Source organism: Caretta caretta, chromosome 16 (assembly GCF_965140235.1).
Source record: "Caretta caretta isolate rCarCar2 chromosome 16, rCarCar1.hap1, whole genome shotgun sequence".
Lineage (NCBI taxonomy): Eukaryota > Metazoa > Chordata > Testudines > Cheloniidae > Caretta > Caretta caretta.
In genome coordinates, this window is record NC_134221.1 from 6,942,046 (window position 1) to 6,969,141 (window position 27,096).

Here is a 27,096-nt window from a genome sequence, read left to right on the forward strand (position 1 = left end):
TTGTGCCACGGGTTTCCCATCTGTACAGTGGGGATAATAGCACTGTATTAGCTCCCAGGGATGGTGAGGATACATATGCTAACGATTGTGATAGGTTTGTCTGAGTAGCCCGTGTGGGACAGGGCACTGGAGTCTGACCATCTGTTGCTCTTAATGCTGATGGCCTCTTGTGGTTCATGCTGGAGAACTGGAATGGGGGCCTGGCTGCACCAAATTACCCTGTGACCGGGAATAGAGCCCAGGTATCCTGTTTCCCAGATCTGAGTTAACCATGAGAGCAACCGACCTTTCCAGCCCAACATCTCTTACTGGATACCCTAGCAAAGTCCAAATCCTTCTTTGAGACAGTGTTGCCACGAGGTAACAATGGCTTAGAACAGGGGTTGGCAACCTGTGGCATGCGTGCCAAAGGTGGCAGGTGAGCTGATTTTCCAGTGGCACTCTGCTGCCAGCCAGGGACCCGGCTGCAGGCCCCGCTCAGCCCGCTGCCGGCCTGGATGGAGCCTGCTGCCTGCCTGGGGTTCTGTCGGGGAGGGGGGCCCCTGTAAATGTAATATTTTATTACTGGCGCACAAAACCTTAAATTAATGAGGACTTGGCACGCCGCTTCTCAAAGGTTGCTGACCCCTGGCTTAAAACAAACTAAAACCTGTCCCATCGTTACCTCCACTGTAGGATCAAACAGAGCGGCTGGGATGCAAAGCAGAGAGTCCCTTGTTCCCAGACAAATCCTTAGTTGGCAGTGAATGCAATGAGGAAAACTGTATGTGAGACCCTGGGACATTGTTCTCTGCTGTGCACAGTAAGACGGTCACAACTGGTGTTTAGCAGAACAACCTTAGTAATAAAGATCAAGCTCCTTCCAGTCTATGGCAGGTCTACGCTACAGAGTTAGGTTGAACTTGCGTCGACCTAACTCTGTGAGTGTCTACACTAGAATGGTGTTCCCGCTGATGTGAGTCACCCACTACACCGACCTAATAACTCCACCTCTGCGAGAGGCGTTGCACTTAGGTCGATGTATTTAGGGCAACACAGTGTCTCTGTAGACACTGGGCTACTTACATCGCCTGTTGGCTGACAGCCTGGAGCCCCGACACTGCCTCCCGGTGTGGGATGGGGAGGGGGAGAGCTCTCACTGGGAGGTGGCAGCAGGGCTCTTGGCTATGAGCTCCCAGTGGGCTCAATTTCATAGCAGGGAACCAACTGGAAATGAAATTGACATTCTTGTCAGTTTCATGGCTGAAACTTTTTTGCATTTGGTCTGGGTCTCCAGCTGTCAGCCCCAGAGCCTGTGGTCTCCAGCTGTCAGCCCAGCCAGAGACCAAATGTGACATAACCAGCTCCCTGATGTGAAATGGAGCTGTCAGCTGTTAGTGCCCCACGCTCAGGCTGTCAGTCGGTGCACATGCTCCCGGTGAGGACACGCACCACTGCCAGAAGCAGGGTAGCGTGGACATCAACAGCCAATTTAATTACCGCGGTGGCTTTTGATTTCCACACTAATTTTGTAGTGTAGACAAGCCATTCTTCCCCTCAGGAGTCTGTAGGGGAGACGTTTCAAAGGCCACAAGTTCTTCAACCTGGAGGAAAAGCTGCTGCAGGTGGAATCCTCATCACTGAGCCCTGCTGATCTAGCTGCCTCTGCTGCATAATGACTTTCTCGGAGGTATTTTTAGCTGCATGTAAACGTCAGGAAAAGCTTTTGTGTCTGCACAAACTACACCCTTTGTTCAGGCTTCTGGAAATCCTAAGTTAATCACTTGCTGAGGATGGTAACTCTCTCAACCCCTTCGTGCAGACTAGACAGTCTCTCCAGAGGAGACTCTGGGTATCCAAGACGGAATGGGTGGGAGGGGGAAGAAATGGGGTTGAATTTGTGGGCTTTGCTTTCAAGACCTGCTTCACACAGCCTCTGACGGGGGGCGGCAATCCACACATAGGTTCCCTTAAAACACTCTTGTTCCAGACCGCAGGTGGGCACTTCTCATGTTGCTCTCAAAACACCATCTCTCGGCCCTGCTGGTTCCATGTAACGAGACTTTTAACATCAGGCTGCGGACTAAAGAGGAAACCTCCCCTTTTTTGTATCTAAGGGAAAACCTTTTTAGTTAAAATTGGCTCTTAAAGCTTGCTCAGGGAGCACAATTAATACAAGTAAGATCAAGAACAATTTTCTTATGGTGGTGCCCAAAGGCCCCAGTTAGGGAATTGGGGGAGCTATGGGGAGAATGGGAGTGTCTGTCTCTCTCCCACTTCTCATGATCCATGCAGTGCTTGTCGTCTAGGCCTTCCTCCTACCAGCAGGTCCCCCAGACTGACTGCCCGGCAGTCAGTGAGTGACAGCTGCTGGTGGATATGAGATGTAGAAGCAGCAGTGAAGCACAGGACAAAACTTGTCACCGCTGACTCTGGACTCTGCTCCTGGCAAAGTGTGCTGTGTGCAGAGAGGGTGGATGGAGCCACCCTGTCCTGTCACCAGTGTGGCATCAACAAGAGGAGAGCAATCCGCTTGCTTCCAGGAACAGGGCTGTTCCTTCTCCTCTTTGGAATCCCACTAGGGTGCATCTGCCCAAATCTATCTTGCACTGTGGACTTGCCTTCAACAGGAATAAACCAGAAGAGTGGCCAGTGTTTGGATCACATTAGCCCGGTCTACTAGTGCCTGAGCAAAGCTTTATCCCCTTCAGGCGGGGAATCTAATGCACATCCTCCACCAGGGTGAAGAAGGCTGCTTCTTCCCCTTCCCATCTCCCGGGGGCTTCAGGGAAGGGAGCACAGAAGCTAAGCCACACTGGCATGAGGTGGGATGGTGAGTCGTGGGACTCCAGCCATCCGGGCTATATACGGAGTTAGTGGAGATTACCCTTGTATGTTTCTCTGCAATAGCCTGTTGCCTCTCCCCCACACCTGCCTCCCAACTCTGCTCCCTCCCTGGTATTGGGGGGTAGGGGGGTGATCCTCCACTGAGGTCTCTGGAGTTGCACCCACTTAGGGTGTGGGGGATTTGTGGCAGTAATGCAGGATGGAGCTTGTGCCCTGAATGGGTCAGACATAGCAGCTAATTAGAGTGAGTCTCCCTGCTTTGTGTGCTTTGGGGGAGGGGGGCATCCCTTCCTCCAAGGGATAGCGAACAAGGAAGCTGGGAGGAACAACATGATTACTAAACACCCAGCTCTCGCTGGGATGAGAGGCAGCAAGCCAGTGACAGGAGAATCCCTGCGCTGTGAAAGCTGCGTAATCTGCCAAGCAGGGTCCTCTGGAATCTTCACAACCCCTTGAAGCTGCCTACCGAATCTGTGGCTTTGGGTACGTCTACACTGCAAAAAAAAAACAAACAAAACAAAACACCCACATTCTGCGGCAACAAGTGTCATAGCCCAGCTCAGCCAACTTGGGCTTGTGCTGCGGGGCTAATAGCAGGGTAGATGTGGCTCGGGCTGGAGCCTGGGCTCTATGACCCGCTCCCCTTGTGGGTTTCAGAGCCCAGGCTCTAGCCCAAGTGGGAATGTCTGCACTGCTGTTCTTAGCCCCATAGCGTGAGCCAGAGCCAGCTTGGAGACTCACCGCCACGGGGGTTTTCGCCGTGAAGATGCACCTTTAACTCCTTGCTTTGGAGCATGAACCCCTCCTGGTTTCTCCCCAAATTGACATTTCGGTTGAGGGCTCCTAAAAATGCCAGACCCAGCTGAGGCTCTACCCACTCTAACACACCCCCCGGTTCTGCCTTGTAACACCTGCTGCTATTGCAGCCCTGAGCTTTGGCTGGCACCAAGGAAAGCTGCCGGTGCAGTGAGCCAGGAACATCTACCTGCCTCTAGCGGGGGCGCATCCTTCCAATCATCACAGTGACCTGCAGCCTCTTATTGTTCTTGACGCGCACTCAACAGCAGTGAGAACTGTGGGATCCATCTCCATTCAGCCAGGAGTCTGGGCTCATTCCCCTGTGGTGGCTTAGCTGCTGTTACCCATGCCTTCAGACTAAGCTGTGTTGCTCTGCCTGGGGATGTAGGCTGAAACCCTTCAGACACTCCAGTTTGCACCCCCACGTACATAGACACCCAGGAGCCTGCCTGTTGAGCTGGGCTCAGTCTGCCGTCCACCAAGACCTCTGGAGAACTCCTCATGTGCAGGGGGTCTCCTGGCGTAAAGCTGCCCTACCCTTGGCAGAAGGAGGGGGCCATCCATGGGCAGGACCGAGCGGGGACAGGGTGGAGCAACTCTGACCTGGGTCACCGTAGAGCAGACCTGAACTGGAGCCTCTCTCTGCCTTACAAAGCAGAGATTCGAGAGCATGTCGAGTTCCACTGGCTTCTCATTCCATTTCTGGTCCAGCATAATGGCCAGGCCCTAAAATTAAGGCCTGGCTACTGGCCATGAAGACATCAGCCTCTAGGCAGCTTCTGTCTCCAAAGGCTCACTTGATGGGATGCTGTGGTTGGCAGAGCCCAAGATGGCACTCTGGGGGTACTGGGGCTTTGGGGGAGGCTGGTCTCGCTTACCTCACTGAGCCTACGGCCGTGACTTTCTCAAGCATGGTGCAAACCCACCCTCGAGCAATAACGAAGACTACAGAGAATGACCCATTACTGTTCTGTGAGGAGGGGCCGGAAAAGTAATTTCCGGCAACAGCACAAACTGAACTGCAGGATGGTCCAGAGTAGAGTTCGTATTCAGTGAACTCTTGGTAATGGGAGCATCACAAATGGCACTGGTACCTTAAGGCTGCCCCAGTCTGTTTCCTGAGGAAGGCTGAGATCCACCCAGCGGAGCTCCTTGTCTCTGCTGCACTGATCACTTGCAATAACTAGAACAAAAGGTGGCCCAGCAGCAGCAATGGGCATAACTGACTTCGAGAGTCAGCACGGCCCTTGGAAGTGCAACTGTCTCAAGGGTGGCCTGGTCTGCATCCAGCCGGGCCAGGTGCTAGCAAGCCAGCCTCCATCTTACAGGAGGGCGCAAAATGCCAGACTTTTATTTCTCCCTCTTTCTCCTGCCCTTCCCTCCCCCCCCCCCCCCCCACACACACACACTTTAATTGTTCTCATAAATAGTCTTTGTGTGCAGCCACCGGAAACCCTTCTGGGCACAGGTGCCTCTCCAAGGAAGAAGGCCGCATGTTGTCTCTTGTGTATCCTCTTTGGAAAGCTTCCAGAAAAGCAAAGCCAACTGTCTGATGCTGCAACCACACTTCAACCACGCGCGGCTAGGGCTGAAAAGCCAAGACACAGCAGTTGGGGGTTGTGACTGTAGCAATCAACGCTTGATACGGAGCTTTGCATCTCCAAAGTGCTTTGCAAATAACTCCAGTGTGGTAGGTGAATATAGTACCCTGGTTACATGTGGGGAGACAGAGGCACACAGCTGAACTCATTTGCCTGAGGCCGTGGTGTGAGTTGATGGCAGAACTGGGGATTGGAAATCAGGTCTCCCGCACCCAGGCCGGTGCTTCAGCCATTCTATGTAGGAATTACCTTGGTAGAGCAGTGTGTGTGTGTGTGTGTGGGGGGGGGGGTTTGGTTTGTTTTTTCAGTAGCTTCAATGCAGCAACTTTATAGCATGATCTTTATCATGAATTGGTCTGCACTTCCTGTCGTTGTGTCTCAGTGCTGGGCAAATAAAGGAAACGAAAAAACTACTCCACACAGACACCTCCTCCAACCCCTCCTAAGAACACAAGTGTAACCCCTTATACCCTGGAAATCCTAATGTAATTCCCAGCAAAGGCTTGTAGGCCTGCAATTGGAAGAGTTGCTACAGAACACCACCTAGTGACTAGACTAGTTATTAGACTTTAGCCTACATCTGGGTGGGTGGGTGTCGTGTTTTTGGTTTTTTTGGGGGGAGAGGGGAGGGAGAGGATTGAAAACCAGTCCAATAACAGCATGTCTAATGGATGATTCGCTTTCCTATTCTAAAGGACAAGGTGCTTATACATTGTTCAGTCACGAGGCGTTTGGGAGGAATTAAGATCTTAATGCTTGTCACAGTCTGTGTGTCTTTCCATTGAAGGTCAGAGAGGCTTGTTTTCTGTATGTACTGAGTCGTGCAGCTGATTTCTCTCCCCGGTATGCACAGCCCCCACAGCTTGGCTATGTGAATAAAACATTGTGAGAATTGCTAGCAAAGCTTGCAACCAGGCAGACCTTGATCCAAACTCCTCCAGCTCTGGAGAGTGAATGAAATCTCTGTTTGGAGTTGTAACAGGGTGGCATGCCCTTGGGCAGGAGAGCCTGGGGCCTAGCTGTCCCTGATCACCGAGTGAGCCCCACCTGAGGGCAGTAAGATCTGGAAACTGGTGAAGGGCTCCTGCAGAGAGACCAAGGGAGCTGTGACAGAAAGGAGGCTCCTAGATGGGAGTTGATCTTGGCGGTTTGGGGGCCGAGAGGCCAGTGCCGGAGGGCTGAGCTCTAACTGGGAAGATGGCCTGGGAGACCAGATGGGGACAGAAGAAGAGCTCTGGTGGTGAAGTCTGGAATCTTGTGCAGCAGTGGACTTTCTTTTGGGGCCCTGACAACGTTAAGAACTCTCTGTTAAACTGGCTCCAGGCAGTGGTGGTGCTGACCCGGAGAGAAGTTGGTCACAGTTCTGGGGCAGCCCTGAAAGGCAGGGTGGGAACAGAAGCAGGTGTCAGCAGAGGCACCCCGACTGCAAACAGGCCTTCAGGAAGTGGCCCACCCATTACAGGATTCCATGTAGCAAAAATGTCTCCCGCAAAGGGGGAAGAGAAACTCCATTGTTCATGTCTCTTTCCCCGTCTGCGTCCAGTAATCTGCTTAGTCTGCTGACAAATGGGGTTCTACTACTAAACTGACTGTCAGCTGTCTTGTAGCCCATTTCTTGCATCAACAAATTAGCTAGCTTAGTTCTGGGTTTTGGCTCTGGCTTCCTAGTATAAGTTACCTGCAGAACATACACAGCTTCAGTGAGTCGGTAGCAGGTTCCTCTTGCTGTGCTGCCAATTAAAAACATCGCGTGTACATGTAAACAGCAAGAATGAAGAGGGTTTTACAAAATTGTTGTCTATTGCTGGAGATTAAATAGGTAGTAAGTATAACAGTATCACTTATCTGCCCTTAACTGCAATTTATCAACTGCTGATGAACTAGGTTGGAATCTAGAAATGAGAACTGTGCACAGAGCATTGCAGTTGGCTTGTAAATTTTAAAAGGCAGGATTGGCTGATGGCTTTAGCCATGCCAAGCTAATCTTGGCTCTTTGCTCTTTCAGAAGTGCTCCTACAGTCGGTTACAATGCCATTAATGTGGTCCAAAGACGTTACCGCGAGTTGCTGCGTGGTTACTGGAGTTAAAGTAACAGTGGGTTTGGAAAAGGGGCAGCACGTGCTGAAGTGGAGAACTTGATGCCAAATAAAATGAAGTCTCTGGTACAAAATCTAAACCCTTCTCCCAATGCCTGATCAAATCAGAGTGTCTTCAATACCCACAACTGCTAAGGCAAACCACCAGACCGGCAATTATCTCTCATGTCACAGTCTCTTAGTCTGTTCCCGTCACAAAAGATGGACGTGGGACCCAGAAACCAGAGGTGCTGGAACTGAGGGTGCTGCCGCACCCCCTGGCTTGAAGTGGTCCCCATTCTATATATGGGGTACTTTAATGGCTCTCAGCACCCCTGCCAGGAGCCCATCCAGCTCTTTAGGTGAGGGCCTGCGGTGTAAGGGCCAGGCAGAACGGAGGGAGGGGAGACTGCCTGCCGTGCTAAAAACACAAGGGTCATGATAGATTGCAGATCCTAGACTAGGCCTGACGATTGCATTACAGGCCTTGTTCACTGTATGATCCTTGCACTTGGTTGTGGAACAAATCCAATCAACTGCACTGAAGTCTTTTCAAGCTGATATTTGTGAGATCTCAGCCATGTCCTCTAAAAACCAGGACCAAAACTGTAGGGTCTAGAAGTCTGAAACTGTACTCTGCCTTTAACCCTAATGGGGCTCAGGAGTTCCAGCTTTGGCCCATCACTGATGAGAGCCAGAGACTGCAAAGCAACCTGCCTGAAGGAGGGGGAGTTTGGTCTTATCTAGGTAAATGGGCTCCGTGAGGGTGAGTAGCATGTGGAGAAGATTAAGATTATACTGGCTTGATACCACCAAAACTTTCTCCAAGCCCAGGACAGCCAGCACCATCCTGGCCTTGTTCACATGCATCTCCTTCCTGGGTCCCACACCCAGTCACCTGTGGCCAGCCAGTAGCTATAGACCTTGCTCCTCTGACCACTGCACTGGCTGCCCCCAGGACACTGCCCCATATCTCCTCTGTTGCTAGTGTTTAGACAGGTAAATGGATCTTGGCCTATTCCATGCACTGAGTGTGAGTGCTTCAGCTGTGGTGAGAAGAATGCTTTGTGGGGATGAGTCCTGGACATGTGCTCTCAGCTGGCAGTCTGTCTTCTCGGGGAAGCCTGGTGCTAATGCACTGATATCCTGTTTCAGCCTCAGTGCCCGGGATGCCTCCAGATTGTCTCATATGCCTTTTGCTCTCTCTTTTGCAGGGGTTCTGACAGCTGGCGAGCACACCTTTCCCTTCCAGTTCCTGGTGCCAGGTATGGTGGAGATACTGACTGCTTGGGAGGCTCAGGGTTGTGAAAACGTAGTGACGCTAGTGTTTCCGGGAGACTCTTCTCTCCTCTGCCTTATACAGTAAAAAGCGCATGCTGGCCAAGTGGGGAAAGGACCTTTGTTGTCAAGCCTCTAAGACCTTGGCTCAGCTAGGAGAAGGGGGGGGGGGGTGAGATTCAGAGCTGGCTGGCTAATGGGATTTTTAAACATGACTTTAGTACCTATTGGAGACACTGGTGGGAGCCCAGAGTCAACCACAAACAGCTAGTGACTCTTGATGGTAGTAAAGCATGTCCGTGCCAGGTGCAAAGTCACATTTTAAGGTCGTATCCACTGATATGTTTTCAAACCAGAGCTGTTCTCCTGGTCTAGTCGAGGCCTAAGAGCATATTAAGCATTGGAGAGCGCTGGCAGGAAGAGCACAAACCTTTATTTAAGAAAGACCCTCAGGGCTGCCTCTCAATGCATAGCTAGAGTTGGTCTTAAATTGAGCCCGGCTTTTTAGAAGAGCAACTTTGCTGCATAAATCTGGCCCTTCAAGGAATTATCCCTCTGGAGGTTGTCTTCATTAGAGAATCTCGGTGGAAACCCATCTCATTGGGAGCTGTTGGGCTGATGGGAGCCCTAACTTGTGTCTCCACGGGCCAAATTCAGACCCCTAAACCCCTGCTGGTGAGAGCGATGATGGAAGCTGCACTGTAGTCATGCCTCTTGACCACACGGCTGGCTAACCCGAAAAGGACCGAGGCAGTTCTTCTTTGCCTAGTGCAGATGAGGCTCTGGGAACCTCTGGTACCTCTACAGCCATATTAACTAAACCACACAGTAGTAAAACTAGCTGGAAGCTGCTGGAGTCTGCCCGCATTAGCGACCCCACCTCCTCACCAGCACTGGTGGGAAAACCGGTGGGAACTCTGTATTGTAAACTTCTCTAGAGCAGAGTGGGAGGACGATTGTCAGCTCCTGGGGGCAGGGACCGTCTCTGTTCACTGTTTTGTACAGCACCTAGCACAGTGAGGCCGGGTCTGTGACTGGAGCTCCTGGCACTACCATAGCACAAATAAGAGGAGTTAGTGCTGTCTCTGCTTCTGCATACACCATGGCTGCATGGCCCAGGTTGCAGCTTCCTTTTTACTGAAGGGGCAGTAGTCCTGATGGACCAAATTTGGTCCCTGATTCTTCATGCATAGGCTCAAATGCACTTGGGAGACCAACTCCCAAATAGTTGCAAGGTTCTGCCTCTCCTCTTGCTTTGAGCCACAGGAAAGTGTTTCAGGCTCTGTGGGTAAGGCCGAGCTCCCCTTTCGATGGCTTGAGGCATTCTCTTTTTGACTGCCTTCTCTCTTATGAATGTAGCATCAGCCCCCACATCGTTTGAAGGCCCTTTTGGGAAGGTGGTCCATCAGGTCAAAGCCGTGATTGATACACCCCGATTTGCGAAGGACCACAAGTGCAACAAGGTCTTCTACATTCTCTGCCCACTCAACCTGAATGACATCCCTGACATTGAGGTAAGAGAGCAGCAATGGGGAGAGCAAGAGGCTCTTGCACCCTTGAGCGTCTCCCACTGGAATAAAGGAGAAGCCAAGCGTCCCTCTCCCCCATCCAGTGTCTCCCTGCGAAGTCAGGGCAGTAACTCGGAGGAGAGGGTCGCTCATGGAGCGCACTACATGGAACGAGATGCAATAGGGGTTAGCACGTTGCCACCCAAAGCACTGCAGGGTATCGTTGGTCTGGGCTGTAAATCCATGGGCCTGTTCCGCTGCCGTTTCCACTAGTGCCAGTGAGGCTAGTAGGATTCATTTCTTACCGGTATGCCGCACCAGTTAAAGGCAGGGGGGTCGGGAGGGAATGTGACCTCCCCTAGCCTGGGACCCCCTGGTGTCCCCCCTCCCCTCCCCATGATCCATCCCACATTACCTGGGGGGGGGAGTGCTCCCAGTGGGTGGACCCAGCACAGCTGCTGTGTGGGATGCCAAGAGAAGAGGAACAATAGCCGGCCCAGTCGCACCTGCTTTGGGAATCGCCAGCGGAGGAGCTTCAAACCAGCTCCCTCTGACAGCAGAGAATATATTTATTTCAGACACGCTGGCAACTGAGCAGCTCCACCGGCACGGCTGTATGCCCTAGCCACGCCCCCAGCCCGGTCTCCGGCAGGGCTGCTGTACAGACCCTGGACAGGAGACATGGGCACGCAGCTGCACGGGATCCTAGGAGAACCGGGTGGCCCCACATTCTGCTCCTCTGTGTCTTTCCAGTACGCCATACTGACTATAAATAGCTTACAGCAGACTAGACCAGACCACCCTACTTGCCCCACTGACTAGCGCAGTCCCCTTCATGTGTGGGCTGCAGAGATCTGCATGAGAACTAGCCTTTTTCTAGGTGATCCCATTGGGTGCAGGCCTGGGGGAGTGTGTAACCAGCCCCACTCTAGGGGTTGTTGTAATGACCCTTTGGGTCTAATGACACCATCATCTGGCTTTTGCCAGCCTGGAATCTTTTCTGATGAATAGACCGTTGTTCTGGGGTGGCTGTCACTGCTGCTGTGAAAGGAATTGGGCACTGGCCCTTGATGAGATCACTATCCGCACGTATGGGAAAAGCAGCTGCTTTGTGTGTGTTTACCTGTGGTTTGCAGCAGCCCTCTGGGGGCCAGTGAAGTCTGCCCTACTCTGGAAGATGATCTGTGGGGTACAGTAGCTCATAGCGTTGTATTTGTCCCCATGTGGGAGATGTGGCCTCCACTGGGAGGCGCGCTCAGCCTTATTCAAACTGTGTAGAATACCAAGCTTGTTGGAAGACCAGGTGTTTCGGATTTGGCCAAACCCTCATTCCCTTTGACCATTTTTTTGCAAACTCCCTCTTGAGCCCCCGCGTCTGACCACCTGCTGTCCTCCCACAGCAACCGAACACCACGTCCATCACCAAGAAGTTCAACTACAAGCTGGTGAAGAGTGGAAATATCGTCTTGACCGCCGCCTCGGACCTCAAAGGTTATATCGCGGGGCAGGCGATCCAGCTGTGCACCGACATCGGGAACGAGTCTGGCCGGGACACTGGCACTGTGGTGGCCAGCCTCCTCCAGGTAAGAGACATCAGCAGGGACTGGGACTGATGCTGGGCTGGCTTGGATAGAGCCACATCCAGGCAGATGCTGAGAGCAGTGTCTCAAGACTTGCTTTCCCTCCTAGGCGCAATGGTAATATAAATGGGGGTCTGCTAAACTTGAAATCCTTGTGCATCTCCCTTCCCAGGTGTGTAGTAGGTGGTGATGGGAGGAGGTTAGGTGGAAACCAAATCCTTAGAGGGGATGCAGAATTAACTAACTTGGGCATGGGGTGGGAGGAGAGACGCCCCCATGAATGCAATCCAGGTGTAACTCAGTGAGCGGGCAGAGGGCAGGTTGCAGATCCTCATCCCACTCCGTGCCTACTCCACTGAGTCTCTTGCAGCATCAGCTAGAGAGCCTTGCTGCTTCAGCACAAGCTGTAGCAGTCCATGCTTTCAGCTCTGGAGTCCTTGATTTAATCTCCAGTGTGTCTGCCAAGATGGCAACTGTCACATAATTGATACAAGGCAGAAACTTCATGTTGCTGTCTGTCACGCCAGACCTCTGCTTACTCTCACTCAGCAACGCTTAAAGGGTTTCTAGTTCTTGGCAACTCTGAGCAATGCTGGAAGCCCAGTGAAACGGACCCTGTAGAAATTGTTCTGCTTAATCCCATCTTCGCTCTTCTCTATAGAAGGTCGCTTATAAATCCAAGCGCTGGATTTATGACTTGAGGACCATTGCTGAGGTGGAGGGCTCGGGGGTGAAGGCCTGGAAGCACGCGGAATGGAAGGAGCAGATCCTTGTCCCTGCACTGCCGCAGTCCATGCTGCAAGGCTGCAGCCTCATACATGTCGACTACTATATCCAGGTAGGTACTGCCCTGCCCTGCCCCTTCCTTAAGCAGAACATCCGTGAGGGCTGCCAATGGGCTGGGCCAGGGCTGCCAGAGTCCTTGGGGAGGGTGGAGCCAGAGGAGTTTCTGCCTGGGGGAAGAAGTTCTCCAAACAATACTGCGCTCCATGGAGTAAACACCACCTGGTCTGGAGGAGACACCCATGTGGTAGGACTTGCCTGTCAGGCTGCTCAGCAGATGAGTGTCTGCAGCTCCCTGGGTTACAGAGCTCCAGTCTGCTTCCCGGTTTTGGTGCGGGGCAATACTACTATCCCTACCCACAGATGCACGGTTTTACATAGGCTTGTTGCTGAAAAATGCTAATGGTGCAGTCCCAACCTCGGCAAGTCTGGGGTTAGCCAGCTAGAGATTGGAATAAAAGTGATGCTTCTGGCCAAGCTTTCAGCAGAGCTCTGCCCACTGGGTCCTGAGTACTTGGAAATTTGGCCCTGAGCTCTCTCAAAAACCTGGTTAAGACACCAAACAAGACCATGTGGGTGCTGCAGCATGAGACTGGGGACCTCCCAATAACTTGCTACCTTTCTGGCACATTTGGGCCTAGAACTGTAGCTGTCCTGTTAATCTCTGCTCAGTGGCTGGAACTGCCTGTGTTTGGAGCAGCTGGGCCTTTGGCAGAACCTGGATTGACTGACTTGGATGCCTCTTGTTTTCTCCCCTCCCCAGGTTTCCCTGAAGTCGCCAGAGGTTTCAGTCACTCTTCCTATTTACATCGGCAACATCGCTGTGAACAGGGTTCCTCTGACCCCGGCTAGGTCGGTCCAGCACATTCCATCCGTTGTGGTGCCGTCCGCCCCACCAGAAGAGGAGGAAGCTGCCAGTGGCTATCACCCAATGGACAATGTTTCAATCCCCACCAAGAGCCATTCCCAGCTTCAGAGGTTCAGCTACGCTCCAGGACTGAGCCTCCAGGACGTAAGGCTGGATTCAGACCAGACTGCCTCCCCAAACCACCCCACACTTTGCTTGGCAACAGGAGCGACGGTCCCGTACTATGCTGAGGGGACAGTGGTTCCGGTTCCCACCGCCAGCTCTCTCATCTTGCCTCCGGAGTACAGCACGTGGGGTTACCCCAATGGTGAGCGCTCCCTCCCGGAGCTCTAAAAGAGCTGCTGTCTAGGTTGTGAGGGGAAATCAATCCAGTGGCTGTTGGGAGTGTAGACTTGTCCCTTACCCCGCTGCTGCCAGAGCAGTGGTTGAACCCCTGTCGTGTGGTAGTGGTTCTTTCCATGGCTGCTGAGCTAGGCCAGGACATGGGGAGAGCCATGTAGGAGGAGACCAGGCCACATGGTCTGTTAGTCAGAAAAGTCACAGGGTCTCTGTGTCCAGTAGCCTCCGTAAAGGATTCCCCCTTTATAGCCATGACAGTCATGCCTCATGTCTACTATGAGGGAGGTGACCTACCCACAGCCAACATTATCTTGAGGATAGCTGTGGAAGTGGAGAAGATCTTTGCAAAAGATGGTATTGGTCCAACAGGATGGTGTAAATGTCTGGGCCCATGCTGATGCTGTTGGCAACAGAACTGGAAAAGCAACTTTAACAGGAGTCTTTCCTTTGTGAATGGGCATTTGGTCTGGCTCAAAGAGGGGAAATTCTACATGTGTGATGAGATGGTCCAGCATGTAAGAATTTGGGAACTCCTTTATACATGAGGAGAAAATCCATGGAACCCTGCCTATCCCAGAACTGCCCATCTAGGGTCTGTGAGAGAACAGGCTTAGACCAACCAATATCCTAATGCAATAAGAACACCCTTAGCACTCAGGGTAAAAACTGAGGCACTAGATGTTGTCTTTGCTGATGTTTGGCCTCGAAGAAACAGTTTGGGTCAGTTACACAGCCAACAAGGGATGGATGAATTGCAAGGGGAGTGAGAGGATGCTGATTGACGGGGAGGGGGTGAGATCTAGGGGTACTAACCTAACTGCTGCATAGGTAAGCAAAACCATCACTACTACTTAGAGTGCTAGTCCCTAAGTGTATTGTACACGCGGGTACGCACGCATGCCATGCACCTGAGACTGGAGATTTCTAGCCAGTAGTGTCTGTCGGTTGGTCCGCGGCTGCGGAGATGCCCTCCTCGGGCTCCGAACTGAGGGAATAAGAGTTGGTGCAGACAGAGACCTCTCCAGTTTCTTCTTACCACTGCATAGCCCGAGTTGGAATCTTCTGTGTCCATGGATACCTCCGTGTTTCGTCTTCAGAACCTGTAAATGTGTTGTACGTAGTCTTGGTGTTCGTTTGTCTTGTAGTAGTAAGCTTAGCTTGAGAACTGTCTCTATTCCCGTTCCTTCCCCGTGAGCATCAAACAACAGTGCTGCCTTTGTTGCCAGGAAAAGGATCGATTAAGTGCAGCATCTGTCACTCCGCTCCTTCCCGCCCCCGCCTTCCGAAACTTGTGAGGAGGGAGATCATCTGAGAAAACACCTTACGGAGATGGTTGAGACCTCAGTCAGATACAGGCCAGGGAGACTCCCTCCTCCCTCACACACGCCATACATCGACTTCTACCAATGAGAAACAACCCTCCAAGCACGAGCTCCAGAGTTGCAAAACCCAAATAGTCATCAGCAAGGGCTGCTCATGAGAGTAAGGGGCACTCTCATGAGTACAAAGACCGATGTCTTTTCAGGTCTGCTCCCTCCCTGACTCGGTCAAGTCAAGTGAATCCTCGTGCCCAGATCCTAAGGCTTTAGCCAGCTTAAACCCTCTGATCATGAGGGTAAAGCATGAAGATGAAAGGATCTGCCACTTCTGACATCTCCAGTTGATAAGCCTAAGGATCGGCACACCAAGACCATCTCAATTCCCAGTTAGACTCTTTGATGGTACCGACCCATTCCTGGACTAGGGACATGCCAGATCTGTTAGTCCCAACTGTAGAAACACCTCCTACTTCAAGACAAACCAAAACTGACACCTCCCTATAGGACAGTGTTCTCCAAACATTTTACACCTAAGATTACTTTTTGAATTTAAGGGCAACCCAGGATCTACCCTGCCCTGCTTGCTCTCCCTTCCCCCTCCCCCCCCTTCCCCCTGCTGCAGTCACTTTCACTGGGATGGGCTCTGGTCTGGGGCTGAGGGCTTCACAGTGTGGGAGGGGGCTCTGGTTGAGCCTGGGGCAGGGGGTTTGGGTGCAGGAAGGGGTGAGGTGTGCAAGCTCTGGGAGGGAGTTTGAGTGCAGGAGGGGGCTCCAGGCTGGGGCAGAGGGTTGGGGTGCGGGAGCAGGCTCAGGGCTGGGGATTGGGGTGTGGCCTTCTGCTGGGCAGCACTTACCTCGGGTGGCTCCCAGTTGGCAGCGCAGTGAGGCTAAGGCAGGCTCCCAGAAGGGGCCAACATGCCTCTGTTACCAGCATGGGGCTGGGGCAGGCAGGGAGCCTGCCTTAGCAGCAGCCCCGTTGCACCACCAGAGATCCTCTAGGATCGACTGGTTGGTGACCACTGCTGTAGGATATCTTCACCCTCCCCTTCTTTCAGGGCTTGAGACATTTTGACACTGGAGGAGGAAACCTTGAGGAAATGGAAATGCTCCCCACTCCCATCTGTAGGCAGGAGCTTTACCCACCAGTGCAGACGGCTCTGCTGGTTGAACAGGAGCCAGCTTTCTCTCCCGATGGGTTGGAAGCTCCAGATGAACCATCATCCCCACATAGGGAGGTGAGTTCAGACAGACTCAAAGATCTGGAGTCCATCCTCCACCCAGATACTATTATCCGAGGGACTGATGGTCTGTGATTCCTTGGGATCCCCCGCAACTGGTCAGCCCTTCATATTGGACCTGTTAGGGTCTATAGGATCCCTACTTTAGACACCTTTGATCCATCCATGAGTCCCATTGACCCTCTTCTACACTACACCAACCAGCTCCATTGTAGTAAGAGGGAGAAGAATTTCAAGCCAGATCTGGAGCGACCAATGGGTGTTTCCTTGCCTTCACCAAATGAGGCAATTTGTCCCTTCTTCCCTATCCCTGCGTAATGGCCACAGGCAATATCAGGAGCTCCTGCAGAGAGTGGTGAAGAACTTCAGGTTTCACTTGAGGATGTCCAAGATACTCAGCACACAGTCTTTTACATCTTGTAGCCTTCTGCTCCCAACCAAGTAGCCTCCCAGTAAATGAGGGCATCCTGGAACCAGACAAGGTAGTGTGGCATTCTCCAGTCTCCTGTGCACCACCCCAAAAAGGGGCAAGAGGTGATATTTTTGTACCAGCCAAGGAGTGGAGTTTTTCACACACACAGCACTCAGCTCCCTGGCAATACAAGACGCCTCCGAGATCTAGCCTGCAATGTCCCAAAGCAGCACCTGTGGACAAGGGCTCGAAATAGCTTGATCTTCTAGGAAGGAAGGTATTATCTTCTAACAGCCTTCAGTTTCATATTGCTAACTACCAGGCTCTGTTAGCAAAATAATTTCAACAGTTACTGGGAGTTTGTCCCTGTAGTCCAAAATTTTCCTCAAGAATTTCAAGACTTCATTGAGGATGGCAAATTGGTGGTGAAAACGCCAGACAAGTTGCCATGGATGCTGCCAACATGGCATCTAATGGGTTGGAGACAGGAATACTCATGAGGCAGGAGTCTTGGCTACACTCCTCCCAAGTTTCTCTGGGAGGTTCAGAATGTCCTAGAGAACTTGCCCATCGAGTCTAATCCATCTAGTGTGAAGCCTGAGTCTCTAGGACAGTCCTCTGCTCCCCAGGCATTTACACCCCTGCCCCAAAGAGAAAGCACAAATGTATGAGCCGAAACTGCCTCCTCCACCATTCCACCACCAGTGCCCTTTCAAGCCACCATGCAAATGTCTGAGGATACAAAGATGTAGGTATTTATCTCCCTGTGTCACAACTGCAAATACTCCAGCCACATCCATCACTCAGGGATTACTTTTTGACGGGATGATCAAGAACCTCCTACCCCTACTGATGCCATCCACTTCTGCCCTCTGGACCTTGGGTGGCCACCCCGTCCTCTTTGCCCACAATTGGGTGGTTATCACAACAGACCAGTGGATATTAGAAATCACCCACTGCAGCTACTCTGTAGAATTCCTCTTTCCTTCCTGGTTCCTCTTCGGGGACCACTCATGAGGAGATTCTCCATCCAACAAGGGGCTATAAAACAAGTGCCACCTCAGCACCAAGGGAAAGGTTTCTACTCCCCATATTCCATCGTTCCCAAGAAAAAGGGAGGATGGAGACCTGTTCTCGACCTTCAGCAATTAAATGTTTTTATTGGCAAATCAAAATGCCAAATGGTTAAGCTGGCATAAATAATCCCCTTCCTGGTGGAGGGAATGTGGTTTGCAGCTCTCAGCATGAAAGACTCTCTCACATTCACGTGGACATTAACCTGGAGCTCCATTCATAACATTAGGCCTTGTCTGCAGATGCAGCTAAGGGGAGAGGGGGCAGCAGTATTAGACCTCTATACCAACTGCAGCCTTGCACCTCCCCCCCCACACACCTCTACCTGACTTGAATACAGTTTACCAATAACCCATGCGTGGAATACACATAGGAACATACACTTTAAGAAGAAATGGAGGCTACTTACCTGTGACTGGAGGTTCTTCAAGATGTGTGGTCCCTATCTGTATTCCACTACCCACCCTGCCTCCCCTCTGCTGTGGATTGTATCTGATCGGCAGAAATAAAGGAACTGGGGAGGTGTTGATCTGCACCTTCTCTTATCCCCTGGGTTTGGAGCAGGAGGAGGAGAACTGCAAGCACAGACCAACGGACGCTCTTCCTCAAATTCTCCAATCTCCGGCACATGGTATGCTTGTGTACGCACGTGTTGAACGCAGATAGGGACCACCTGTAAAACTAAGTATTTTCCCACTTGTAAAACTGAGTGTTAATCCCTACCAGACCAGGGAGTTGTGAAGCTTAACATTTTAAAGAGCTCTGAAGGACTATGTAAGTGCCTGTGTTGGTGGCCATCCACCTAATTGAAAGTACTTTTTCTTGCATGAACAGACAAATCATAGGGGTATGAGTGTCTTTCAGTAGCTACAGGCTGTCCTTTACCGCCTCTCAAGTGATCAGTTCGTGTACTTTCCAGTTCAGATGGCAGGGCTGGGGGCTGCTTCTCTGGTGTTCTGTGGTCCACAAAGTCATTCCTAGCTCCTCTGCCCTCTGGTTCATGCCCTGAAAGGAGCAGAATGGCAAATTGTCCACAAAAAGTCACTCACTCAATTGTGCGTCTCTCTTTATGGGCTCTAGTCCTGTAAAGTCCGAGATGGTGGGGTTTTTTTTGGCCATTGGCTTCAGTGGGATTTGTATCGGGCCCTAGCTGGAGGAGCAGAGTGGTGGGAGGGAAACCTTCAAAGTAAGCTGTACAATCTGACTCCTAAACTTCTTTTTTTTTTTTTTTCCCCTCTCTCTGGTAGAGGCACCCCCTTCCTACGAACAAAGCTGCAGCAGCGCCAACTCCAGCCTCAGCAATGGCAACTAGCCCTGTGCTTGGAACCTTGACAGTGCTGTCCCCGAGGCTCCCCATCTGCTGCCAAGTCCGGTACCGCGCAAAGCATCTCTTGTACTTGGGGCCACAAGCTACTCCTGGGCTGAGATTTTTTAAGTCTTTCTTTTTTTATTTTAAAGAAATAGAGCGGTGAGAAGCAGTGTGGGGCGTGGTGTATGTGGGGTGGGGAGGGGAATTGTACAGCCTCTTCACACCCGCTCTCCTGACGCACCGGGGCAGAGACATTGCCTGCCCTCGGGATGCCTTGCACAATGGTCTGTGTTCCTGTACTGTAATCAACACTTTATTTAGCACCTGTGATGCCTTATCGAAAATGCTACTGAATTGTTGTCTCTACTGTCTGCGATAGCAGGCTTGTGTGGATTCATTTGATATATTTTTTGTGGTGGGTTTGAGTGCTTTTTCTAATCAGGACTGGGCTCAGCAGCCTCGGTCATCCTTCCATGTGGGCCTTTGGTGTAGCTGACTTCCTCAAAGCCCTTCCTACCTGCTCTGCACCCCTACTTTACACCAAATCAATGGGGCAATGTCTGCCACCATAGGAGATCTCCAGAAGGCACAGCCACAGCACAAAGGGGTAAAAAGGGCCTGTAGGGCAGGCTCTCTGCATTGCCATGCTGCAAAGTGACTGGCCAGCTTCCAACAGTTGCAAGCGAAAACATTGCCAGTACTTGATGAGACAAGGGGGCTTCTGTAGCCATGACCTTGATCTAGGCACTCATCAGGAACCCTAGCAGGATTCCTACTGGGGATAGTCCCAGGTGGTGAGGAGGGGAAGAAGAGTGATATACAATTTAATACCTTTCCATGGCACTTTTTGAAGCCAGTCTTTAGAGGTCTCCTGCAGGAATAGAATTGTCTATAAAAATCTTATAGGATTTTCTGAGCAACACCTGCAGCACCCTATTGGCTTCATCCCTTTTAAATTCTTAGGACTTTGGTATAAAGGGGATAAGCTCTGCCATGCCAGCCAAATCAGCTGCCAGAAACCTCCCAGGCACTCGGTCTGCAAGTGGTTGATAGCTCCTGCTCTGGAGGGCGTAACCTCTTCGTTCCCACAATCCACTGCTCTCAGCCAGCTGGAAACTGACAATCAAGCTTCAAACTTCCATCTAACACTACCTCTGAGTTCTCCCAAGGGGCTTCACGGGGAACCCCACCCTTTGAAATGACCTGAAAGCAGGAAATGCTCTCCCTGCAAAGAGCCTTGCTGTCCATTGGATGGAAGTGCCAGAAAGGCCCGTGGACTGTGACCTACTCCTGCTTCTAGCTTTGCAAGCTGCAGTGCAAAACCAAACCAAATGAGCATGCTCCAGGGGCAGAGGTTAGGGGCATTTAGGGGCAACATCTCCTCCAACAGTGGGCCTCTGACAGGGTGTGTTTTTTGTTTTGTTTGTTTGCTTTGTTTTTTGAGGGTGCCCATCTTGACCTCGTACCAATGTGATGATCAGAAATGCTGATCACCTGCAGCTGCATTTGACATTGCTGGGTCCTGCAGACACTTTTCAGCTGTGAGTGCTGAACCCAAGATAAGGGGTCTCAAGCTGCACACCCTATAGCAGAAGCCAATTCTGAGAGCCGAAGCCTTTCTCTCATCCCCGCTTCCACCTGCCTCTACCTAACCCAGGGCTGGCTGCTGGGGGACGGCTCTCCCTTTTCTGTGCAAATGTCATTAATTGTGTGGAACTGCTTTGGGGGAAGGGAGGATGGGGGGGAAAAAACATTCCCTAGCAGCACTGGCGTGCTCTCTCTCTCTCTGCACCCATAGTTATAAAATGATTGTCCAGGTCCATAAATATATGAAATACAAACTTGTTTTTAATGACTGAATTCATAACAAATAAAATTTTAATGCTGTATTTAATAAATTATTCTGAGAAAAATGGAGTGATTCTTGCAAAATGATCGTTTCTATATGTACACGTGGCCCAGAACTCTGCACCTGCGATTTGGGATCACAGGGGATGTGTATGGCCCTTTAACTGCCATGAGAGGGAGGTGCTTTCACAGGAGTGGTTCTGCGTTTCCAGCAAGGGTCTGATGTTTGCAGACACATCTATTTATTCTGTAGCCTAATGATTTTGGGATGGGGGAGTAGCTATGTGTCTTAATGGCTGAATCTCATTTCCTAATCACTAGTGAATTGCCTGCTGTTAAAGCTACCCTATAATGGGGTAGAGTCTGATCCTCAGGTGCTGAGTTCCCTCAACTCCCATTGGCTTGGATCAGCGGGGGGTAGCTGCTAGATTAGTTCACTCCCTCTATTATGTGCCTTGCTGTGCTGAGAACATACAGGTCATCAAAATGGCCAGCAGGTGCTGTCTGATCACTGGTGTGGTCTGAGCTCTTTGCAATTTAGTATGCAGGCTCGATGCAAGCTAGGGAATTAGAGGAGGAAAATCATCTCCAGGAAACAGGAGGATGGAAATGGAATAGCCAAGACTTGAGAGAAAAGGTTGGCGCCTAATCAGTTTGTGCCCACTTCTTGGCACAATGCTCCTAGAAAGTACATTTTAAAAACAAACAAATCCACGAACCATTGGTTGTAGACATGCTGCAGCTCTCCACCTGCATCATCTCCGAGAAAAGCAGAACTAAAGAAAAGCTAGAGCCAGGGAATTCTTTATTATCCACACACACAAGGCAGTGATGCCTGGGCTGTGGACGTGAGCATGTAAGTGGCATGGCCCTTTTAAGAAGGTTTTGATGACACTAGTAATATCACCAAGGCACGGGAGGGAAATTAAAAGCCACTTACTGCTGCTTTCCCAGTTTTAAAGGATGGCTCAGACTCATGAACCAGATACAACCTCTCCAGTCATGCCTGTCTGTTTCCATGCTGAAGGGGCTGGTGCTGCTCTCTGTAAATATTCATGGGATGCCCCAGGACCAAGCTCACTTATAAAGAGAGGAAAGTTCATCTCTCTCCCACCCCACTTTCTTGTCAGTCTTGTATGTTCCCACCTGAATCTGACTGCTGGCCAGGGCCTGGCCCCACCTGCTCCCTGCAATGAGATGCTACCTCCTCCCTAAAAGCAGTTTTCTCCTGAAACATGCCACAGTTCTAGCTCTGTTTATTCAGTGAATATTGGCAGCTGCCAGGAGCCTCACATGTCATCCACCTAAGCTGCTACCGCTTTCCCGCACCCACTTTGCTGTTGCTCATGTTCCTCCTTTAAAGCCTAATCCAAATCCCATTGGAGTCAATTATCTAGATCATGGTAGCATCTTGGAGTCCCTGCTGTGGAGCAGGTTTTGTGCTAGGTGCTGTACAAACCACAAAAGGACCCTGGAAAGAAATCTATAGGCTTGAATGGGTTTTGGATTAACCTGTGTTTTGGGCATGACCCAGGTCTCTACCTAGCTGTGGGTTTGGAAGAAGGTGGTATGAGCTGCCTCCACCCAGGGATTTGCTTCTGAGCCCAAATCCCTGTTCAGCAGGACTGTGTTTTCTGAACAGAAGAACCCAGTGTGAGTCCCAGGGGACTGTCCTTATTCAGAGGAGGGGGGAATATGCCAAGCTAAAGGGCTGCTGTGACCCAAGATAGTAGCAAACAGTGTGCTGCATAGATGTGGGGGCGCTGCTTCGCTCACCAGGCTCGCGTCTACGTTGGCAGAGCTGTTCGCGGCGGGTGAGCCACGTGCCATGCTGTGGAACTCCCGTGCAGCCCCTTTGCGCTCAGTGGTGTTGAAATCTCACGGGGCTGACCGAGCAGAGTCTGACAGGGTGCCTTGGGAGAGGAAAAGTGGGCTGGGGCTGAGGGAGGATAGCCATTGCCCTACACAGAGGGGTGGAGTCACTGTGCCGCCTTCTGGCCACAGAGGGAAAGGGAGGTGTTCTCTGCCTATGAAGCTCCTTTGCTGGTGCTCAGGGGGCTCTTCCAGCCTCCTGCTTCTAGCTGAGCCGTGAGATTGAACTGTGGTGCCAGGTGGGCCCTCCTGCTTACTCAGCCAGCACTTGTCCTCCTAGTTTTCCCTTTTAAATAATGCACGCGCCTCCTGCCTGTGAGCATCTGGCATAGGCTTCCAGCCTGCGCAGGTGCCAGAGGCCTGCTTGGCCCTAGACAGCATGTCTTGCTTGGGCCTTCGTCTCACTTGGCTTCTCCCATGCTCCAGCGTGCTGGAGCTTGCTCGCCACAACTAGTTCCCCTAGAACGTTATGTTGGTTTAAAAGCCCCATTGCCTGAAACGTGTCTCCACTTTCCCAGTTAGGAGCAGACTGGTGTGCTGCAGGCCATGGGCCCTGGCTGAGCAGTGTCTCCATCTGCAAGCTGGGCTGTGGGGGTGCTGCGGAATCTGATCTGCTGCCAAGAAAATCCGACACCTCTCGATGCGTCATGATGGAAGCCTTTGCTCGGCAGGGTGCCCCGGTTGAGCAGCAGCAAGCTGACTGTCAAAGAATTGGCAGGTAACCTGGGTGAGACTCCCCATGAGTGCTTGCTCCAGTTTATAACTGCTTAGGGCTTAGTCCTGGTCCACTGGAGCTAGGGTTGCCAACTTTGGTTGGCTGAATTCCTGGAGGTTTCATCACATGACATTCTCTTTAATTAAAGGTTAATCTTTAATTCCTGGAGACTGCAGGATAATCCTGGAGGGTTGGCAACCCTAACTGGAGCCCGCTAGCAAAGCTGCCATTGAAGTCACTGGGAGCCCGTTCGGATCATAAGTTTCCACTGGATGACACCCTAACCTAGCTTAGCATTTTCTAAAGTAGCATCAAGGTTCATAGGAATTGCCAGACTGGATCATGGTCCATCCAGTCCAATATTTTGTCTCCAAGAGATGCTCGAGAAGAAGGTGAAAGATATCCCACACATGTGGACTGCAGGGTAACCCTGACCCTAGGGAAAGCATTCTCCTGACTCCCAATAGGGTTGGCTCATGCCAAGAAGCAGGATGACTTGTATCCCTTTCAAGATTCTTGTTTGTTTAATCTTTACTGTTAGAACTCTGGGCATTTATGTGGATAACGAGAATATCCAATCTCCAATCCCTTTTTGAATCCTACCAAAGTCATAGCCACAATATCCCTTGGCAGTGAGTTCCACAGGGTAAATGAGCATTTGTGTGGAAAATGTATATTTCCTTTTATCCATTTTGAATTCATTCTTCAATTTGTTCTATTGTGGAAAGAGTGAACGGAAGATCTACCACCTCTATCCCATTCATTAGTTACTTTTATCTTGTACACTTTTATTTGTCTCCTTTCTAATTAGTCCCAATCCTTTCAATCGCTTTCCATTCTGACAGCTTTATCCAGGCCCTTGGTCATCTTCCGCTCCGGTCTCTGAACTCCATAACTGAGCCAGGGAAGGATTGTTCCTTGCCCATTGCTGTTTCTGGGCAGAGAATGGCACCCTCGTGCATTGTGATTCATTTAAATTCCTAGAGCAAACTTCTTAAGTAACTCTTCTATTTTAAATAGAGAGGGTAGGGGTGTTTAGTGGTTTTTTTTTTTTTTTTTTGCAAGCTAATCGTTTCTATATTATGCATTTATTGGAGAATACCAAAAATAGCTCCTCTCTGTTCTTTTTATTTGCTGCCTCCTTTGTCTTTTTTTGTTTGTTCTCGTCCTGCCGTCCCATTGTGGAGCCTTCATCTTTCTGGCTCTTTCAATGTTGTGTGTGTTCTGCTAAACACTGTTTTGGCACCTGTCACATTACTCTGTGTGTGAGGGAAAAATTTTGGGGGTGGGGGGGAGGATGTCCTTGTCTCACAGATCAGTTTTCTCCTCCTTGATTGAGCAATTTTGGTTATTCACCATATGCGTACTTCCAAATGCATTTAGAACTGCCCTGCTTTCTGCCTCTCCCCTTTGTCTGTTCAAACTGTAATCTTGCTTGCTTGACGGCTGGCTGTCGCCAGTTGGATTTTTAACTTTATCTCTTGGTCTTAAACTATTAGGGAAATTGTGCACGCAAATAATCTGATCTTTTCCCCTTTAATTTGGGGGTGTGTGGATTTTGCTTTTCCTGCTCCCCCTGCCCTGTACCCTTTATTCCTTGGCACTGCATTTTAAAAAAAGCTTTTTATTGTGCTGAACTTTCAGAAGTTTTGTACATTTAAATATATTCTGTTAGTGACTGGGGAGGGGGGAAGCTCCCTGAACCTCCAGAATAACCTAGAATATATGGGGTGTTTTTTAAGGGGCTGTATTTTAAAATACCTCTCTCTGTTAGGATGGAGAAAATGTTGGAATCACCCTCTCCGTATCCCCCCCAAAATCTAGTAGAAACACTCCTGTGTCCTTTGTTACAGCAATTCTCATGGTTTTAATGCTTCATTGAACTTTTTATCCTTTTTAGGATTCTATAAGACAGAATTTCTGATGGTTGTGTACTGCTTTGCACTTTGGCACATTTATTATGTAGTTTAAAAAAAATTAAAATAAATGAATGACGTTTCACACGCCCACCACAGCGTTTTTGTCCCGGGGTTTTTTTTCATAGATACTTTGAAACATAGATAGTTTTTAAACTAGCAAATGTAACGATCATTCCAATTCTAGGTGTAAATATAATTCTTGGGTTTTGTAAGACTGTGTGTTGGCTCAAGGTCAATGTGCCCATTGAGTTTCCCACCTGCCTTCTGCCAGTGTGGGTTGTGCACCATATGTAAAATGCTATAGAACAGTGGTGCAAATTCCAATACGCTCCATTAGAATCCCTCAACTGGGGTCTGCTGCTTCCTACAGAAGACCCACTAGCATCAATAACGGATTGACCTGCTCGACCTTCTATCTTACAACTCGAGCTAGTTGGAATGGGAAAATCTGGAGTGGTGGGGAGATGGGAGATTGAGCTGCCCTGAAACACCATGGGTTGATTTTTATTATTATTTATTTATTTTATTTTATTTTTCAATTTTTTTTTGATTTGACAGAAAATTGGGGGGAGGGGGGGGCGGAATTTGGTTTCAGTTTCTCTCAAAGCAGATTTTGCCCAAAGGTACAACCAATGGACTGGATATTAAATGCCCAGCACCAGTGTTGTTCTAGTTACTGATCTTACTTTGCCTGTCACTCGAAATATTAGAGAGTTACCAGCCTAGCCTTGGGCCTGATTGCCAGGGCCTGGCACAGCTGCTTCACCTTCAGCTTCCTCAACAGTCAAAAATGCGTTCTTCTATGTGAGCGGTACACAGGGCTCAGGGCTCCAGTGCACAGGGCTCCAGACTAGGGCTTGGATCATGACTGGGGCATGGGCTGTCATGCCTAGTGGTCAGAACAGCGGGCAGTTAGAGACCAGGATCAGTGCTGAAGGTCAGAGCCAGAATCAGGAGTCTGAGCCAAAGGATGGAGCTGAAGACAAAGGTCAGAGCCAGGAACTGAGCAGGGCTGGGAATAAGGCAGGCACAGGACCAATCACAGTTGTGAGCATAAGCATTGAGCGGCCGATGACCTACTGGTGCTGCTGGGCTTAAGAGTATGACCAATCAAGTGGGTCAGCCCATCAAGGCGGTTCTACTGTGGTCTCTCTGGGCTCATTCGTCTGCCTAGAGATCGAAGGAGCTAGTCTGAGGCTCACCTGCAGGCCCTCGGTCCTGATAGCAGGAGACCAATGATCCTTATTTGCGGCCCTGCCAGAGACTCACTGGGTGACTTGCATGGGCCACTGCAGCCCATGCTTCCAGTCCTGACGTCTGTTTCTGGGTGGCCAGCTTCGAAGAACCAGGCCCATGCTCACAGCTCCCACTGCCTTGGGAGTAACAGGTATGTCTTCATCCAAACAAGGCAAAGATATCAGTCTGCAAAACCAGTGACTGGGATTGTTCAAAGAAACCTATGTTTAAATTTAAAAACAAGCCAGTGGGAACTGAACTAACTCTCTCAGGCTCCTAGGCAATTCCCAGCCATAAATGTTTTACTTCATGGCTTGTGCATTTAGCAGGGGCGGGGGAAAGAAGCAGCTATAAATTGTAATATGTGGAAAACATCTGCAACACTGTACAGTGCAACTTTAAGGGTACAGCATCTTTCATGCACATCATCCTTCACAAGCATAATCATACTTTGCCCTCCCATAACCTTTTCAGCCAAGGATTATTAAACTTCCCAAAG

General features: G+C 50.4%; 1 protein-coding gene across 2 annotated transcripts in view; it reads left to right on the plus strand.

Annotated features, from left to right (window-relative positions):
- Window positions 1-20,920, plus strand: part of ARRDC1 (arrestin domain containing 1) — a 69,760-nt gene extending 48,840 nt beyond the window's left edge. For both annotated transcript variants that reach the window (XM_048822899.2, XM_048822897.2), the window contains 6 exons: window positions 8,515-8,565; window positions 9,938-10,092; window positions 11,487-11,669; window positions 12,328-12,504; window positions 13,213-13,624; window positions 18,946-20,920. In XM_048822899.2, the coding sequence (XP_048678856.1) occupies window positions 8,515-8,565; window positions 9,938-10,092; window positions 11,487-11,669; window positions 12,328-12,504; window positions 13,213-13,624; window positions 18,946-19,010 (1,043 nt within the window). In that variant the 3' untranslated portion in view covers window positions 19,011-20,920. The remainder of the gene's footprint in view (window positions 1-8,514; window positions 8,566-9,937; window positions 10,093-11,486; window positions 11,670-12,327; window positions 12,505-13,212; window positions 13,625-18,945) is intronic.
- The last annotated feature ends 6,176 nt before the right edge of the window (window positions 20,921-27,096 follow it).